Source organism: Coregonus lavaretus, assembly GCF_964263955.1.
Source record: "Coregonus lavaretus genome assembly, contig: HAP1_SCAFFOLD_591, whole genome shotgun sequence".
Lineage (NCBI taxonomy): Eukaryota > Metazoa > Chordata > Actinopteri > Salmoniformes > Salmonidae > Coregonus > Coregonus lavaretus.
This window is the reverse complement of record NW_028166602.1, coordinates 179,725-194,712: the sequence shown is the minus strand read 5'-3', so window position 1 is coordinate 194,712 and position 14,988 is coordinate 179,725. Positions and strand designations below refer to the sequence as shown.

Here is a 14,988-nt window from a genome sequence, read left to right as displayed (position 1 = left end):
AGCATTTCATTCAGTGGTTGATTTTATTATTTACTATTACATTTTAGTCATTTAGTAGACGCTCTTATCCAGAGCGACTTACAGTTAGTGAGTGCATACATTTTCATACTGGCTCCCACGTGGGAAACGAACCCACAACCCTGGCGTTGCAAGCGCCATGCTCTACCAACTGAGCTACAGGGGACTCCTACTACTATGCTTGACTGTGAACAATCAGACTTTGTGTTACTGACCTTTTCTAGGGTGGCGTCCCAGGTGACTACACTGAAGAGCCTGCGTAGGGGCTGCTGTACAGCCAGCAGCAGAGCACCGATCAGCTCCTCATCCTCCAGCCTCTCTCCCACCACCAGAGAAATGCTGGCCTTCCAAGTCTCCTAGCATCATCATCATCGTCAGTGATCAGTGAATAACAACAACATAGCCAAGTGACATTGACAAGTCTGTGACAAGTGAAGTCATTCCCTGCTTTTGTAGCTGGCCCCTTAAAGTTTAGTGTGTTCAAGTAATGTTTCACTAGCTAGATATCTAGCTTTACTAAAGTTCTAGCTAGCTAGCTAGCTAAAGCTAGAAAGCTGTTAACGTTAGCTACCTCCTCAAATGGTGCAGTACTGAGTCCAGTTTCCCAAGCCTTGTTTCCAACTGCCGTTGCACCAGCAGCAGACACTGTCCCGCTTTTGACTCTTTTTGGTGGCATTTCCCTACCGTTTTTGGAGAGAAACTAACCTATTGACTTCTATCAAATTGCATTATATTATGAAATCTCTTTAACTTAACGCAAACTAAAACAGCCACTACCAGCTGTTAGTTTGCTAGCTTACGTTAGCTAGCATTGCTCCTCTGTGTACAGTCCCCTGACGCTTCGGTTGCTCTTAGCAACAGGTTGAAGGGGCGTGATCAAACAGGGCTCATTAATAGTTGAAGGCTTTTCTTTGGCTCATAGTTTTACCTTTATAAATCAATCAGTTATGCGCAATGAAATCTTACTTTTGCAAAAATGTTATATTATTAATTTATGCCAAAATTAGCCAAAAAACTGATTACTGAATATACCACTACTAATAAACACTTAATCCATGTTAAACTCCCAACACAAAAGACGCAAACACATTTAATCAATTTTTTTTATAAGTTTTTTTTCATACAATCATAAGGAGTGACATGGAGAAAAAAGCTTTGCATAGTGAAGCTCTGACAAAGACACAGCCTTGAACCCCCCAGCAGACAGTCTCTAATCCTAGCTCCCTGTGACACAGAGTCCTGCCGGTCACAGGGCCAGACAGGCAGACAGCCAGCCAGAGAGGAACAGACAGAACATTCCATTACAAAAAGGTGAGAACAACTGAAACATGGATGCAACTTTCAAATTGGTCACATTCCATTACAAAAAGGTGAGAACAACTGAAACATGGATGCAACTTTCAAATTGGTCACATTCCATTACAAAAAGGTGAGAACAACTGAAACATGGATGCAACTTTCAAATTGGTCACAATTGGTGGTAGTATGCATGTTGTGTAGTGTTTCTGTGAGTAAAGTAGTAGTGGGTTGGTGTGATGGCTATCGGTTGCTCAGTGATGGTGGTGAATGTGAAGACCATGGAGGTTGAGAGACCCAGACTTGGATGGATAGACTCAAAAGCCCCAATTAAAGCCCCAAAACATTGGTACATTCAGTGCAAATCAGGGGTCTCCAACCTTTTCTAGCATGAGAGCTACACATTTTTTTCTAGCTTTCAAATAGGCCCATTCTTCTTCTCTCCCATGCAACTCTTCCCCGGGTCTTTAGTGCACAAGATAAAGTAGTGCACTATATTTTCTGTCAATATACCTGGTAAAATAATGGTTAATAAACAACTCTAAAATCAGTGATTTATTTTCCCAAATTCTGTTCTCAGTTTTGTTTTTCCTGGTTTTAGATTTTTCTTGTTTTTCACTCTCAAAATTACAATTGTTCATAGAGAAACAACGAAATTGGCTCTTCTGAGTCCATGTCAATGTTTAAATCACCTCGGAGGACAATTATTTTTAGGTCTGGAAGAAAACTAACAAATGTAGATTTATTTTTGTAATTTTCCTGTAATTGCGCATCTGGCCCTTTAATTGCGCATCTGAGAGGAATGTGCCAGTCTAGCAATGGTTTCTTGCTGCTCATTTCATGGCAAAGTTTGCAAATAACAAATAATAGATACTCATTATATACTTATGCCAAGTAAAGCCTACTTGCAGTAAACATTTAATTGAAAAGGTTTTGTGGAAAGTATTTCTGTCAACTCACAAGATGGTTTATCATGTCTACTGGCTACATATGGCGTGATGGACAAACGCGCGCACCACACAGACAGACAGGGGCAATGTTGCTGGGAATTCATTGGCTAATATTGTAACGTTTGGCTTTTTAAGCCAATAGTGGCTAACCAGGGGTGGGATAATGTCAAAGTTGTGTTGATTATTTAGTAGCTGGATCGCTTGCGGTGTCTGATGCTTGTGAAATTTGTTTATGACAGTTTGTGAAAATTGCAAGTATTTTCAGAACTGTTTGGCGAGCTACTCATAGGTAGGCTGCGAGCTACTTCGTGATCGACCTGTTGGAGACCCCTGGTGCAAATACATAGCCTACACAGGACAGCACAATCATTCATTTGCAGACAGAGAGGGAGTCAGCATGAAAGAGAGGGAGTCAGCATGAAAGAGAGGGAGTCAGAATGAAAGAGAGGGAGTCAGAATGAAAGAGAGGGAGTCAGAATGAAAGAGAGGGAGTCAGCATGAAAGAGAGGGAGTCAGAATGAAAGAGAGGGAGTCAGAATGAAAGAGAGGGAGTCAGAATGAAAGAGAGGGAGTCAGAAGGAAAGAGAGGGAGTCAGAATGAAAGAGAGGGAGTCAGCATGAAAGAGAGGGAGTCAGAATGAAAGAGAGGGAGTCAGCATGAAAGAGAGGGAGTCAGAATGAAAGAGATGGAGTCAGAATGAAAGAAAGGGAGTCAGAATGAAAGAGAGGGAGTCAGAATGAAAGAGAGGGAGTCAGAATGAAAGAGAGGTGTACTATCAGTAAGTAAACAGTTCTAAGAACTTCTTGCAAGCCATCCCAGCTCATGTACAGTATTACCGTAATGCTCGCATCCACTACAAGACCATGGTGCTTACCTACAGAACAGCAAGAGGAACTGCCCCTCCCTACCTTCAGGCTATGCTCAAAACCTACACCACAACCCGAGCACTCTGTTCTGCCACCTCTGGTCTCTTGGCCCTCCCACCCCTATTGGAGGGCAGCTCCCGCTCAGCACAGGCCAAGCTCTTCTCTATCCTGGCACCCCGATGGTGGAACCAGCTTCCTCCAGAATCTAGGACAGCAGATTCACTGCCCATCTTCCGAAAACATCTGAAACCCTACCTCTTCAAACAGTATCTTAAATAATCAACCCCCCAAAAAACAAACAAACATGTAATATCTGCCCTCAGTCTCTCACTGGCCCAAGGATGATGGAAGAGAATGCAGGAAGTTGTTCTATTTCAGTCCCTTCCATTCTGTTAGCTACATTCCACAGTCTCAGGGGATGTGACGGTGGCTGGGTGGGGTCACATCTATGAAACAAAGACATTGGGCGCGTTCCATGTCATCGTTATTGCAGTCGACACATTGCTCAGATGATAGTCCCTCACAACGTCTGGAAAAGTTGTTAACTGTCAGGAACCACGTTAATATGATATACATACAATATAGTAAATCGTGTAAAATGCTCAGCAGCAGCGCGACTGCAATAAAGACCACCTGGAACGCACCCTGAGAGTAGAATATGGTGGTATCAGAAGGCAGACTAAGGTAGAGTATCAAGTGAGCACAAAACAAAACATTGAAAAACGTTTACGTGTTTCTGTTTCGATGACTCTTCCTTCATATTCTCATTACTCCTCGTCTTAAAACTTCCTAGTACTGTAGATACGTCTATAAAAAGCACATTTTCTTCCCTCACTTGAAAACCAACATTTCCCCCCCATCAGTCAAAACAGGCAGTGTAATAGCATACGATGGGCATCTATACTTGTGTATGACAACTTCTCTGTCATGAGTCTCTATAAAGCTATAAAATGTCCCTTCACCTTACCATCATCCACACACAGATCATATTATAATTGCATGATGTAGGCCTGTGTGTGTGTCTCGACATGCAGGTTGTTAATCACCATATTTTACTTTCATTATCATGGTCATAGGAACATCTGTCATTGTGTCACAATCCCAAGTCTTGACATAGAACTGTACAGTGTATGAGGCTACATCAGGGTCCCAACCACTATTAAAATAGGAACAGATCAAAACAGCTTATTACATTAGGTGGCAATCAGGATAATGTACAGAAGGATAAAAAGTAGAAGCAAGTTAAAAACAAGCTCAACTAACAAACATGACGGATTTTAAAAGTTCAGATCACCCTCTACTCTGGCAGTGTAGTTCAATGATAAAGCAACGATGACGATCAAAATACTAACAAACAATGAAAACAGCTGAAAGAGAGTGTGTGAGCGTGTGTCTCACATGATGGGAAAGCCAACTCACTGTAATGTCTTTATCTAACAAACCGTAGCTGAGTTTGGTTATTCATGCTAATAGCTTCCCCTGACGTTTGTTAAGAATGAGGCAGCCATTTTGATTTGACAAGTCATCGAGCTACGTACAAAAACGTCAGTACATTCAAAACCATATCATTGTTTGTGGCCGTTACAAAATACATTTTGCGGATAGATGAAAAGCCTGTAGAGATATCCAAGTTTAGCTTCACCACACAGACACCACCGCATCATGATAGGCTACTTCAGTGTTCTGTTCTAGAACACACCTGTCAGAGTGTTCAACAAGGTCAGGTCACAAAGCTGCCTGGACCTTGATTGGTTGATTCTCTCTCTGACAGGGCAGGAGGCGTGGCCACAGCAGATGAACAACACCTGTCTTGTCTTCTTTCTCTCTCCTCTCATCCCCCTCTCCAGGAGCAACACACCTCTTCATAGGAGCGATGTCCTGTGACGTCCACCTCAGCCTCTCCGAGAGGAGCGATGTCCTGTGACGTCCACCTCAGCCTCTCTGAGAGGAGCGATGTCCTGTGACGTCCACCTCAGCCTCTCTGAGAGGAGCGATGTCCTGTGATGTCCGCCTCAGCCTCTCTGAGAGGAGCGATGTCCTGTGATGTCCGCCTCAGCCTCTCTGAGAGGAGCGATGTCCTGTGACGTCCGCCTCAGCCTCTCCGAGAGGAGCGATGTCCTGTGATGTCCGCCTCAGCCTCTCTGAGAGGAGCGATGTCCTGTGACGTCCGCCTCAGCCTCTCTGAGAGGAGCGATGTCCTGTGACGTCCGCCTCAGCCTCTCAGAGATAAAGCAGCTTTGTTTACTTTCCTCTTCAGGAAAAGCTCGACCACCAACGTCCTTACGAGACTCCACTGGAAATCCACATTTTAAATATTAAAATGTGATGAGCCAGTTGGAGTCTCACTCCAAGTCTTGGTTTTTGTTCCTTCATTGCGATTGGTTGGAGGCTTACGAGTCCATCTCTCCCATTGGTCTAATGGAGTAACAAGGGTGTGAGGGTTAGGGTGCTCTCCTTTGGTTTGTGTTGGCAGGGTGTCTAAGTGACCTTAACCGTCACAGGGAAACCCTGGCGTTGTGCGGGGTTGATACCCTCTGATAGACATCAGTCTATTCTCCTCTGTTCAGCTCACTTCAGGAAGGTGAGTGTGTATAAAGTGAGTGTGTATAAAGATACAATAGGGTGCCAGACAGACTAGACAGTCATCCCCTTGAACCCCTTGGGTTCCTCTACCTCTGTGATACTACAGTTCAGAGGTCAGGGTCAAAGGTCGTAGGAGGAGTGGGGGGGTTAAAGGTTAACGGTGATAGGGGTCATCACTCCAGGCCGAAGGTGCTGGTCTCCTCCACGGCAGTGAGCATCTTCTCGTGCAGCATGGAGAATGAGGGATATGGGGGGAGGTCCAGCCGGTTGAAACAGGTGTGAGCCCTGGAGAGGAGACAACCGCAAACACAGTGAATACAACAACAACAGTCTCTATAATCCATTTTCATACATTATGCTCAAATTGATAAATGCTGTACTACATTAGTTCACTTAGCCTTACAAGTGAAGTTAGCTCAATAGTTTACCTGGGTAGAGAGGTAACTTTACCCCATTTCTCCACACAGAACCTGCGGGGTCCGTTGCTGCCTCGGAGAGAGGAGAAACCCTCGTAGGGAATACTGGAGGTCCCCGTCACAAACTGACAGAGTAGAAAGAAGAAGGTCGCTGTTACTCACTGTGTGTGTGTGTTTGTATATGTGTGTGTGTGTGTGTGTATGTATGTATATGGGTGTGTGTGTGTGTGTGTGTGTATGTATGTGTGTGTGTGTTTGTACGTGTGTGTGTGTGTGTTTGTGTATGTGTCTGTGTGTGTGTGTGTGTGTGTGTGTATGTGTTTGTATATGTGTGTGTGTGTGTGTGTGTGTGTGTATGTATGTGTGTGTGTGTTTGTACGTGTGTGTGTGTGTGTGTGTGTGTGTGTGTATGTGTTTGTATATGTGTGTGTGTGTGTGTGTGTGTGTTTGTACGTGTGTGTGTGTGTTTGTACGTGTGTGTGTGTGTGTGTGTGTTTGTGTGTGTGTATGTGTCTGTGTGTGTGTGTGTGTGTGTGTATGTGTTTGTATATGTGTGTGTGTGTATGTATGTGTGTGTGTGTGTTTGTACGTGTGTGTGTTTGTGTGTGTGTATGTGTTTGTATATGTGTGTGTATGTGTTTGTATATGTGTGCATGTGTGTGTGTGTATGTGTCTGTGTGTGTGTGTGTGTGTGTGTGTGCACCCCCACCTGCAGCAGCCTGAGTCTCTGCTCGTTGTTGAATCTCTCCACCGCCGCCCAGAACCAACGGATCACTATGTGGTTGTCATGGTAACCTGAGGGAGGCAGGAAGACAGACAGACAGACAGACATGAGTCACTCAGTAGCCTGGCTACTTAGGCATAGCTACTTTGGCTTTTTAACCAGACAGCTTGCTAGGGTATACTGTTATATACAACCCTTTCTCTAACAGCTCTTCCTAATTGGAAAGACATTTAAAAACATTTCCTTCTACATCTGAATGGAACAATGCACTATCTTTACTGCTGCCTAAGACCCAGACAGCAGCTCTAAAGGACATTATGAAAAGGGCTATATACATCAAGTTATTGTCTGTGTCTTAAATTACACCCTATTCCCTACATCAGGGTTCTTCAATTCCGGTCCTGGAGGGCCGAAACACCTCTGTTTTTCATCCTCTCCTTCTAATCAGGGGCTAATTCAGACCTGGGACACCAGGTGAGTGCAATTAACTACCAGGTAGAAATAAAAAACAGAAGTGTTTCGGCCCTCCAGGACCGGAATTGAAGAACCCTGCCCTACATAGTGCACTACCTTGGACAAGTAGTGCACTATATAGGGAATAGGGTGTCATTTGGGATTCAGCCATTGGTATACAGTGGGGAGAACAAGTATTTGATACACTGTTGATTTTGCAGGTTTTCCTACTTACAAAGCATGTAGAGGTCTGTAATTTCAGAAAAAAAATCCAGGAAATCACATTGTATGATTTTTAAGTAATTAATTTGCATTTTATTGCATGACATAAGTATTTGATCACCTACCAACCAGTAAGAATTCCGGCTCTCACAGACCTGTTAGTTTTTCTTTAAGAAGCCCTCCTGTTCTCCACTCATTACCTGTATTAACTGCACCTGTTTGAACTCGTTACCTGTATAAAAGACACCTGTCCACACACTCAATCAAACAGACTCCAACCTCTCCACAATGGCCAAGTCCAGAGATCTGTGTAAGGACATCAGGGATAAAATTGTAGACCTGCACAAGGCTGGGATGGGCTACAGGACAATAGGCAAGCAGCTTGGTGAGAAGGCAACAACTGTTGGCGCAATTATTAGAAAATGGAAGAAGTTCAAGATGATGGTCAATCACCCTCGGTCTGGGGCTCCATGCAAGATCTCACCTCGTGGGGCATCAATGATCATGAGCAAGGTGAGGGATCAGCCCATAACTACACGGCAGGACCTGGTCAATGACCTGAAGAGAGCTGGGACCACAGTCTCAAAGAAAACCATTAGTAACACACTACGCCGTCATGGATTAAAATCCTGCAGCGCACGCAAGGTCCCCCTGCTCAAGCCAGCGCATGTCCAGGCCCGTCTGAAGTTTGCCAATGACCATCTGGATGATCCAGAGGAGAAATGGGAGAAGGTCATGTGGTCTGATGAGACAAAAATAGAGCTTAAGGAGTGGCTCCGTAAGAAGCATCTCAAGGTCCTGGAGTGCCTAGGCAGTCTACAGACCTGAACCCAATAGAAAATCTTTGGAGGGAGCTGAAAGTCCGTATTGCCCAGCGACAGCCCCGAAACCTGAAGGATCTGGAGAAGGTCTGTATGGAGGAGTGGGCCAAAATCCCTGCTGCAGTGTGTGCAAACCTGGTCAAGACCTACAGGAAACGTATGATCTCTGTAATTGCAAACAAAGGTTTCTGTACCAAATATTAAGTTCTGCTTTTCTGATGTATCAAATACTTATGTCATGCAATAAAATGCAAATTAATTACTTAAAAATCATACAATGTGATTTTCTGGATTTTTGTTTTAGATTCCGTCTCTCACAGTTGAAGTGTACCTATCATAAAAATTACAGACCTCTACATGCTTTGTAAGTAGGAAAACCTGCAAAATCGACAGTGTATCAAATACTTGTTCTCCCCACTGTACATCCTCTGTAATAGGTGTTGCTAATCCAGTCTACCCCCTCCCCTCGTCTCCCCCCACCCCCAGTATCTCCCTCTCCCCGTCTCACCCCTCTCCCCCCTGTCTCTCCCTCTACACATGTCTCCCCTCTCTTCCCCTCCCCCTGTATCTCCCTCTCCCCGTCTCTCCCTCTCCCCCCATCTCCCCCCTCCCCATGTATCTCCCTCTCCCCGTCACCCCCGTCTCTCCCTCTCCCCCGTCTCCCCTCGTATCTCCCCCCCCCCCCCCCCCCCGTCTCCCCCGCTCCCCCCCCCCCGTCTCCCCCGCTCCCGTCTCCCACCCTCTCCCCCCAGTTCATACCTCCTCTGTAATCTGTGTTGCTCCTCCAGTCTACCAGGTCTATCTCAGCGGTGCCAGCTATCACCAGCTCCAGCTCCCTGGCATCAAACACTGACACCAGCCTGGCATCCACCACCTGCATGGCACAGCACAGGGCATCCAGGTTACAGGGCATCCAGGTTACAGGGCATCCAGGTTACAGGGCATCCAGGTTACAAACGATGACCACAACCTTTGTGGTCCTTTGTAGCTCGGTTGGTAGAGCCTGGCGCTTGTAACGGCGCTGGGTTTGATTCCCGGCACCACCCATATGTCAAATGTATGCATGCATGACTGTGAGTCTCTTTGGATAAAAGCTAAATGGCATATATTATTATTATTACAAACACAACAACAACAAACTCAATCCCATTACATTTACATTTTAGTCATTTAGCAGACGCTCTTATCCAGAGCGACTTACAGTTAGTGAATACATCTTTTTTTTTTTTTATACTGCCCCCCCGTATTTTACACAGTCTTCATAATACATTCAACCACACTACAGCCTTTAGCTACATTAGTCTTGCCTAATTTGAATTCAGTTGTTGTTGATGTCTGTGAGCAGGAAGTTGCCCCACTGTGTATGATGGTATTGCTGAGTCTACCTTTATCAGAATATGCATCAGGAGATATTTGATGGGATATTTTATTGAGAAAGTCCTTGTTGTAGATCGTACCTCATAGAAGCCCCGGACCAGGCTCTCTGTCTGTTGAACCACTCCTCTCTCAATACGCCACTTCACCATGCGCTCAATGTACTCCTTCTTATTCCTCTCTGACACTGGGATGTTGGCCCCGCCCGGCTTCAGCTCTCTCTCTGTGATCTACACACGCAGTACATACACATAAGCTTTATAACTCACACACACATGCACACACACACACACACACACGCACACGCACGCACACGCACACGCACACACCTGTCCGAACACCTCCTCATTGACAGTGAAGGTGAGGTCCAACATGTCCTCGATGTCGTTGTCCTTCATCCACTGGAGACTCTGGTGGAATTCCTCATCCAGATACTCCAGATCACTCAGCTCACATATGCTATAGAATAGAGTAGAATATAATAGAGTAGAGTAGAATATAATAGAGTAGAGTAGAATAGAGTAGAATATAATAGAGTAGAGTAGAATATAATAGAGTAGAGTAGAATATAATAGAGTAGAGTAGAATATAATAGAGTAGAGTAGAATATAATAGAGTAGAGTAGAATATAATAGAGTAGAGTAGAATATAATAGAGTAGAGTAGAATAGAGTAGAGTAGAGTAGAATATAATAGAGTAGAGTAGAATATAATAGAGTAGAGTAGAATATAATATAATAGAGTAGAGTAGAATATAATAGAGTAGAGTAGAATATAATAGAGTAGAGTAGAATATAATAGAGTAGAGTAGAATATAATATAATAGAGTAGAGTAGAATATAATAGAGTAGAGTAGAATATAATAGAGTAGAGTAGAATATAATAGAGTAGAGTAGAATAGAGTAGAATATAATAGAGTAAATTGAGTAGAGTAGAATATAGTAGAGTAAAATGGATTTAGGCTTAAAATGTCAGAAAAATACTCTCTAGTTACATATTGTATAGCCCTAAATTCAACACTGGACCTCCAAGCCTGTTTCCACTGCATGTTTTCATTGTTCCCCTCTAATCAGGGACTGATTTAGACCTGGGACACCAGGTGTGTGCAATGAATTATCATGTAGAACAGAAAACTAGCAGGCGCTGGACCTTGTAGGGTAAGAGTTGAATACCCCTAGTGTATACCTATAATTAGACAGTCCAGGTGGTGGATACGTACATGCGCAGCAGGCCTTTGTAGAAGGGTCTAGTGAAGAAGGCATCCAGTAGGTATTGGTGGATCAGAGCCAGGCCCAGGATACGCCCGCTGAAACGGAACCTATACAGGGAAGAAGAGAGAGAAGATACTTAGATTTTTTAGAAATATTATTTCACAGGTCTTCATGTACACAACAGATGTTTTGGCTCGTGGTTTACTCAGTGCATTTCCATTCACCTTATCACCAGGGTTGGGGTCCATTCAAATTGAAGTCACTCAATTCAGGAAATTAATTAGTTACAATTCTAAAATGGAAAAAACGTTTGAAATAAAAAGCTTATCCTTTTCAGTTTATTGAAAAGTAATTGAAAATAGATGCCATTTTTTTCTATTATTGAATAAGAATTTAAGTTTGCTTCCAGAATTTACTGACTTCAATTCAAAATGACCCCAATCCTGCTTATCAGCCAACAGACCACTCCAACCCCAAACCCTCTCAGCCTTCAGGTCACTCACCACTCGTGATGGTTGTCTACAAAGGCAGACATGGGGCTGATCTGAACGGTGTAGGTGTCGTTGGCTGAGTACTCAAACAGGCCGTAGTATGGGTTGAACAGCTCTCTAGACACCAGGAAGAAAAACTCTCTGGACGGGCCGCTGTAGTCCAACCTGGAACACATGAATGAAGATACATTAATACACAGATACACAAACAAAGATGTACACATAAATGAAAAGGAACGTTGTAGATAGAAATCTAATGTCTAATGTCATAGAGCAGACAAAGTGCATTTCTAACTTAAATATTCCTCAAATGTTCCATGTTTCATTCTATTGAACCCAGTATCATTCTCCCCAGCTTCTGGAAGAGTAGAGGACAGGCAGTCTGTCTGACTCACCCCTCCTCTCCCACGAAGCTGACGTAGAGCTTGCTCCTCTGCAGGTCTTTACGGGAGTAACACATGACCTGGTTGAAGGCATCCTCCAGGAGATGGTCCCTACGGATGATCAACCTGGGGGTTGGGGGAGGGAGAGACACACACAGGGGGGAACTGGTAAGGGCAGGAGGGCGTGGATGGAGGTTATGAGGGTGGACCACAGAACTAGAATGAGATTCTATTTCTATGGCTGGAACACCAAAGCATATAGCTAGATCAATAACCTATTAATTATTCCACATTACAGTATTCACCCATTAATATTAATCTACAGTTCAGTATTCACTCATGAATATTCATCTATATTCCAGTATTATGTTGACGAGAAGAATCCTCCACACTACATACTTTAACTTCCCTGGGCCCTGGCCATAGCCCTTGGTCTCCAGTTTGCGGTAGAAGTTTCGCAGCTTGGCTTCGAAGTCTCGCTTGTAGGGGGCAGGTGCACGGGCATTAGCTCGCTGTGTTCCTGTGGAAATAAAATTTGACAGAGAACGAGAGATGCGTGTGTGCTCCTTACAAACACAGAGCGAGAGAGAGCAAGTGGTTGAGAGTAACATCGAGATGGAGATCGACAGAGAGAGTGAGAGGTAGTAAGAAAGCAAGAGAGAGATCGAGACGAGAGAGGAGAGAGAGAGACAGAGAGAGAGACAGAGAGCGAGAGAGAGAGAGAGGGAGGAGAGAGAGGAGAGAGAGAGAGAGGGAGGAGAGAGAGGAGACAGAGAGAGAGACAGAGAGCGAGAGAGAGAGCGAGAGACAGAGAGCGAGAGAGAGAGCGAGAGAGAGAGAGAGAGGGAGGAGACAGAGAGAGAGACAGAGAGCGAGACAGAGCGAGAGAGAGAGAGGGAGGAGAGAGAGGAGACAGAGAGAGAGACAGAGAGAGAGACAGAGAGCGAGAGAGAGAGAGGGAGGAGAGAGGAGACAGAGAGAGAGACAGAGCGAGAGAGAGAGAGAGAGAGGGAGGAGAGAGAGGAGACAGAGAGAGAGACAGAGAGCGAGACAGAGAGAGAGAGACAGAGAGCGAGAGAGAGAGAGAGGGAGGAGAGAGAGGAGAGAGAGACAGAGAGAGGGAGGAGAGAGAGGAGAGAGAGAGAGACAGAGCGAGAGAGAGAGAGAGAGGGAGGAGAGAGAGGAGACAGAGAGAGAGACAGAGAGCGAGACAGAGAGAGAGAGAGAGACAGACAGCAAGAGAGAGAGACAGAGAGACAGAGAGAGGGAAGAGAGAGAGACAGAGAGAGGGAGGAGAGAGAGGAGAGAGAGAGAGACAGAGAGACAGAGAGACAGAGAGAGAAAGAGATCAAGAGTAATATTGAGACAGAGAGAGAGGAGAGGGAGAGAGAGAGGAGAGGGGAGGGGAGGAGAGAGAGGAGAGCAGAGGAGAGGAGAGGGAAAGAGAGAAAGGAGAGGAGAGGAGAGAGAGGGGGAGAGGAGAGAGAGAGGAAAGAGAAAAAACAAGAGAGAGAGAGAGAGAAAGAGAGAATGGGAGAGAAAGACAGAAGTGAGGTATAGAGAAGCCTTCTCACCAGGTGAGTTCTGTGGGGAGGTCACGGGGGAGCTTCGTGGGGACTGGCAGTAGCTGGGGTGCAGTAAGGCGTGAGGCGGAACATATGACATCACTTCCTCTTCAAACAGGCTGCCAGAGAGAACAAAGAACAGAGAGGAGATGATGTCACTGAGAGCTACAGAGACCCAAAGTAACAAAACTGGGTTTGATCTAAAGCCTAGGTATTGGCTCAGGGAGCTAACACAAGTCTTCCATTAATTACAATCCACATCTCCTGTTGCTGCAGGATTATTTTCCTGCTGTAGCAAACTGGCTCAAATGAAGATCCTACACATGAATAAGGCAGGTACAGGTATGGCAGTAGCTCACCTGAGGAGGATAACTAGGTCTGCATCACCAGACAGCCTGGCCAGACCAGAGGCCCCTTCATTACGGATCAACTGAACCTTCTCCCTGTGGTGGAAAACACACACGGGAATTAACCTTAATGACTCTTTGGGAGGTACAGTGGGTGTGCTGACAACAGTAGTGAATTTAATGGTGAGGGTTTGAGGGACTGTTCTGAGTGAAGCGAGGGAGGGGTAGGAAGGAAGGATGGGTAGGAAGGAAGGAGGGAGGGGTTGGAAGGAGGGAGGGAGGGGTTGGAAGGAGGGAGGGAGGAGTAGGAGGGAGGGTAAGGAGGAGGGAGGGTAGGAAGGAGGGAGGGTAGGAAGGAGGGGGGGAAGGAAGGAAGGAGAGAGGGGTTGGAAGGAGGGAGGGGTAGAAAGGAGGGAGGGGTAGGAAGGAGGGAGGGGTAGGAAGGAGGGAGGGGTAGGAAGAAGGGAGGGGTAGGAAGGAGGGAGGGGTAGGAAGGAGGGAGGGGTAGGAAGAAGGGAGGGGTAGAAAGGAGGGAAAGAAAGAAAGGAAGGAGGGAGGGGTAGGAAGGAGGGAGGGGTAGGAAGAAAGGAGGGAGGGTAGGAAGGAGGGAGGGGTAGGAAGAAGGGAGGGGTAGGAAGGAGGGAGGGGTAGGAAGGAGGGAGGGGTAGGAAGAAGGGAGGGGTAGGAAGGAGGGAGGGGTAGGAAGGAGGGAGGGGAAGGAGGGAGGGGTAGGAAGGAGGGAGGGGAAGGAAGGAGGGAGGGGTAGGAAGGAGGGGAAGGAAGGAGGGAGGGGTAGGAAGAAGGGGTAGGAAGGAGGGAGGGGTAGGAAGGAGGGAGGGGTAGGAAGGAAGGAGGGAGGGGTAGAAGGAAGGAGGGAGGGGTAGGAAGGAAGGAAGGAGGGGTGGGAAGGAAGGAAGGAGGGTAGGAAGGAGGGAGGGGTAGGAAGGAGGGAGGGGAAGGAAGGACGGGAAGGAAGGAGGGGAAGGAAGGAGGGAGGGGTAGGAAAAAGGGAGAGGAAGGAGGGAGGGGTAGGAAGGAGGGAGGGGTAGGAAGAAGGGAAAGGAAGGAGGAGGGGTAGGAAGAAGGGGAAGGAAGGAGGGAGGGGTAGGAAGAAGGGGAAGGAAGGAGGTAGGGGTAGGAAGAAGGGAAGGGTAGGAAGGAGGGAGGGGTAGGAAGGAGGGAGGGGTAGGAAGGGGCTGCTGACCTGAGCGAGTGGTTCCTGATAAACTCTGTCTGTCTCTCCTGCAGGATCTCAAAGATATTGGGTT

General features: G+C 46.0%; 1 protein-coding gene and 1 pseudogene across 2 annotated transcripts in view; both read right to left on the bottom strand.

Annotated features, from left to right (window-relative positions):
* Nucleotides 1-3,891, bottom strand: part of LOC311114530 (sperm-associated antigen 17-like) — a gene marked incomplete at both ends in the record, with an annotated part of 39,496 nt that extends 35,605 nt beyond the window's left edge. Inside the window, 2 exons of the mRNA XM_084189778.1 lie at nt 234-374; nt 3,862-3,891. Coding sequence (XP_084045904.1) covers nt 234-374; nt 3,862-3,891 — 171 coding nt within the window. The remainder of the gene's footprint in view (nt 1-233; nt 375-3,861) is intronic.
* LOC311114529 (E3 ubiquitin-protein ligase HECW2-like) overlaps nt 1,108-14,988 on the bottom strand; it is a 35,985-nt pseudogene continuing 22,104 nt past the window's right edge. Inside the window, exons 18-30 of the transcript in view lie at nt 14,925-14,988; nt 13,733-13,816; nt 13,383-13,492; nt 12,208-12,328; nt 11,821-11,934; nt 11,438-11,590; nt 10,943-11,041; nt 10,054-10,183; nt 9,808-9,954; nt 9,110-9,224; nt 6,840-6,925; nt 6,143-6,255; nt 1,108-5,999 (exon numbers count right to left, since the gene is read on the bottom strand). The exon at nt 14,925-14,988 is cut by the window's right edge and continues 33 nt beyond it. The product of the transcript in view is annotated as an E3 ubiquitin-protein ligase HECW2-like (transcript). The remainder of the gene's footprint in view (nt 6,000-6,142; nt 6,256-6,839; nt 6,926-9,109; nt 9,225-9,807; nt 9,955-10,053; nt 10,184-10,942; nt 11,042-11,437; nt 11,591-11,820; nt 11,935-12,207; nt 12,329-13,382; nt 13,493-13,732; nt 13,817-14,924) is intronic.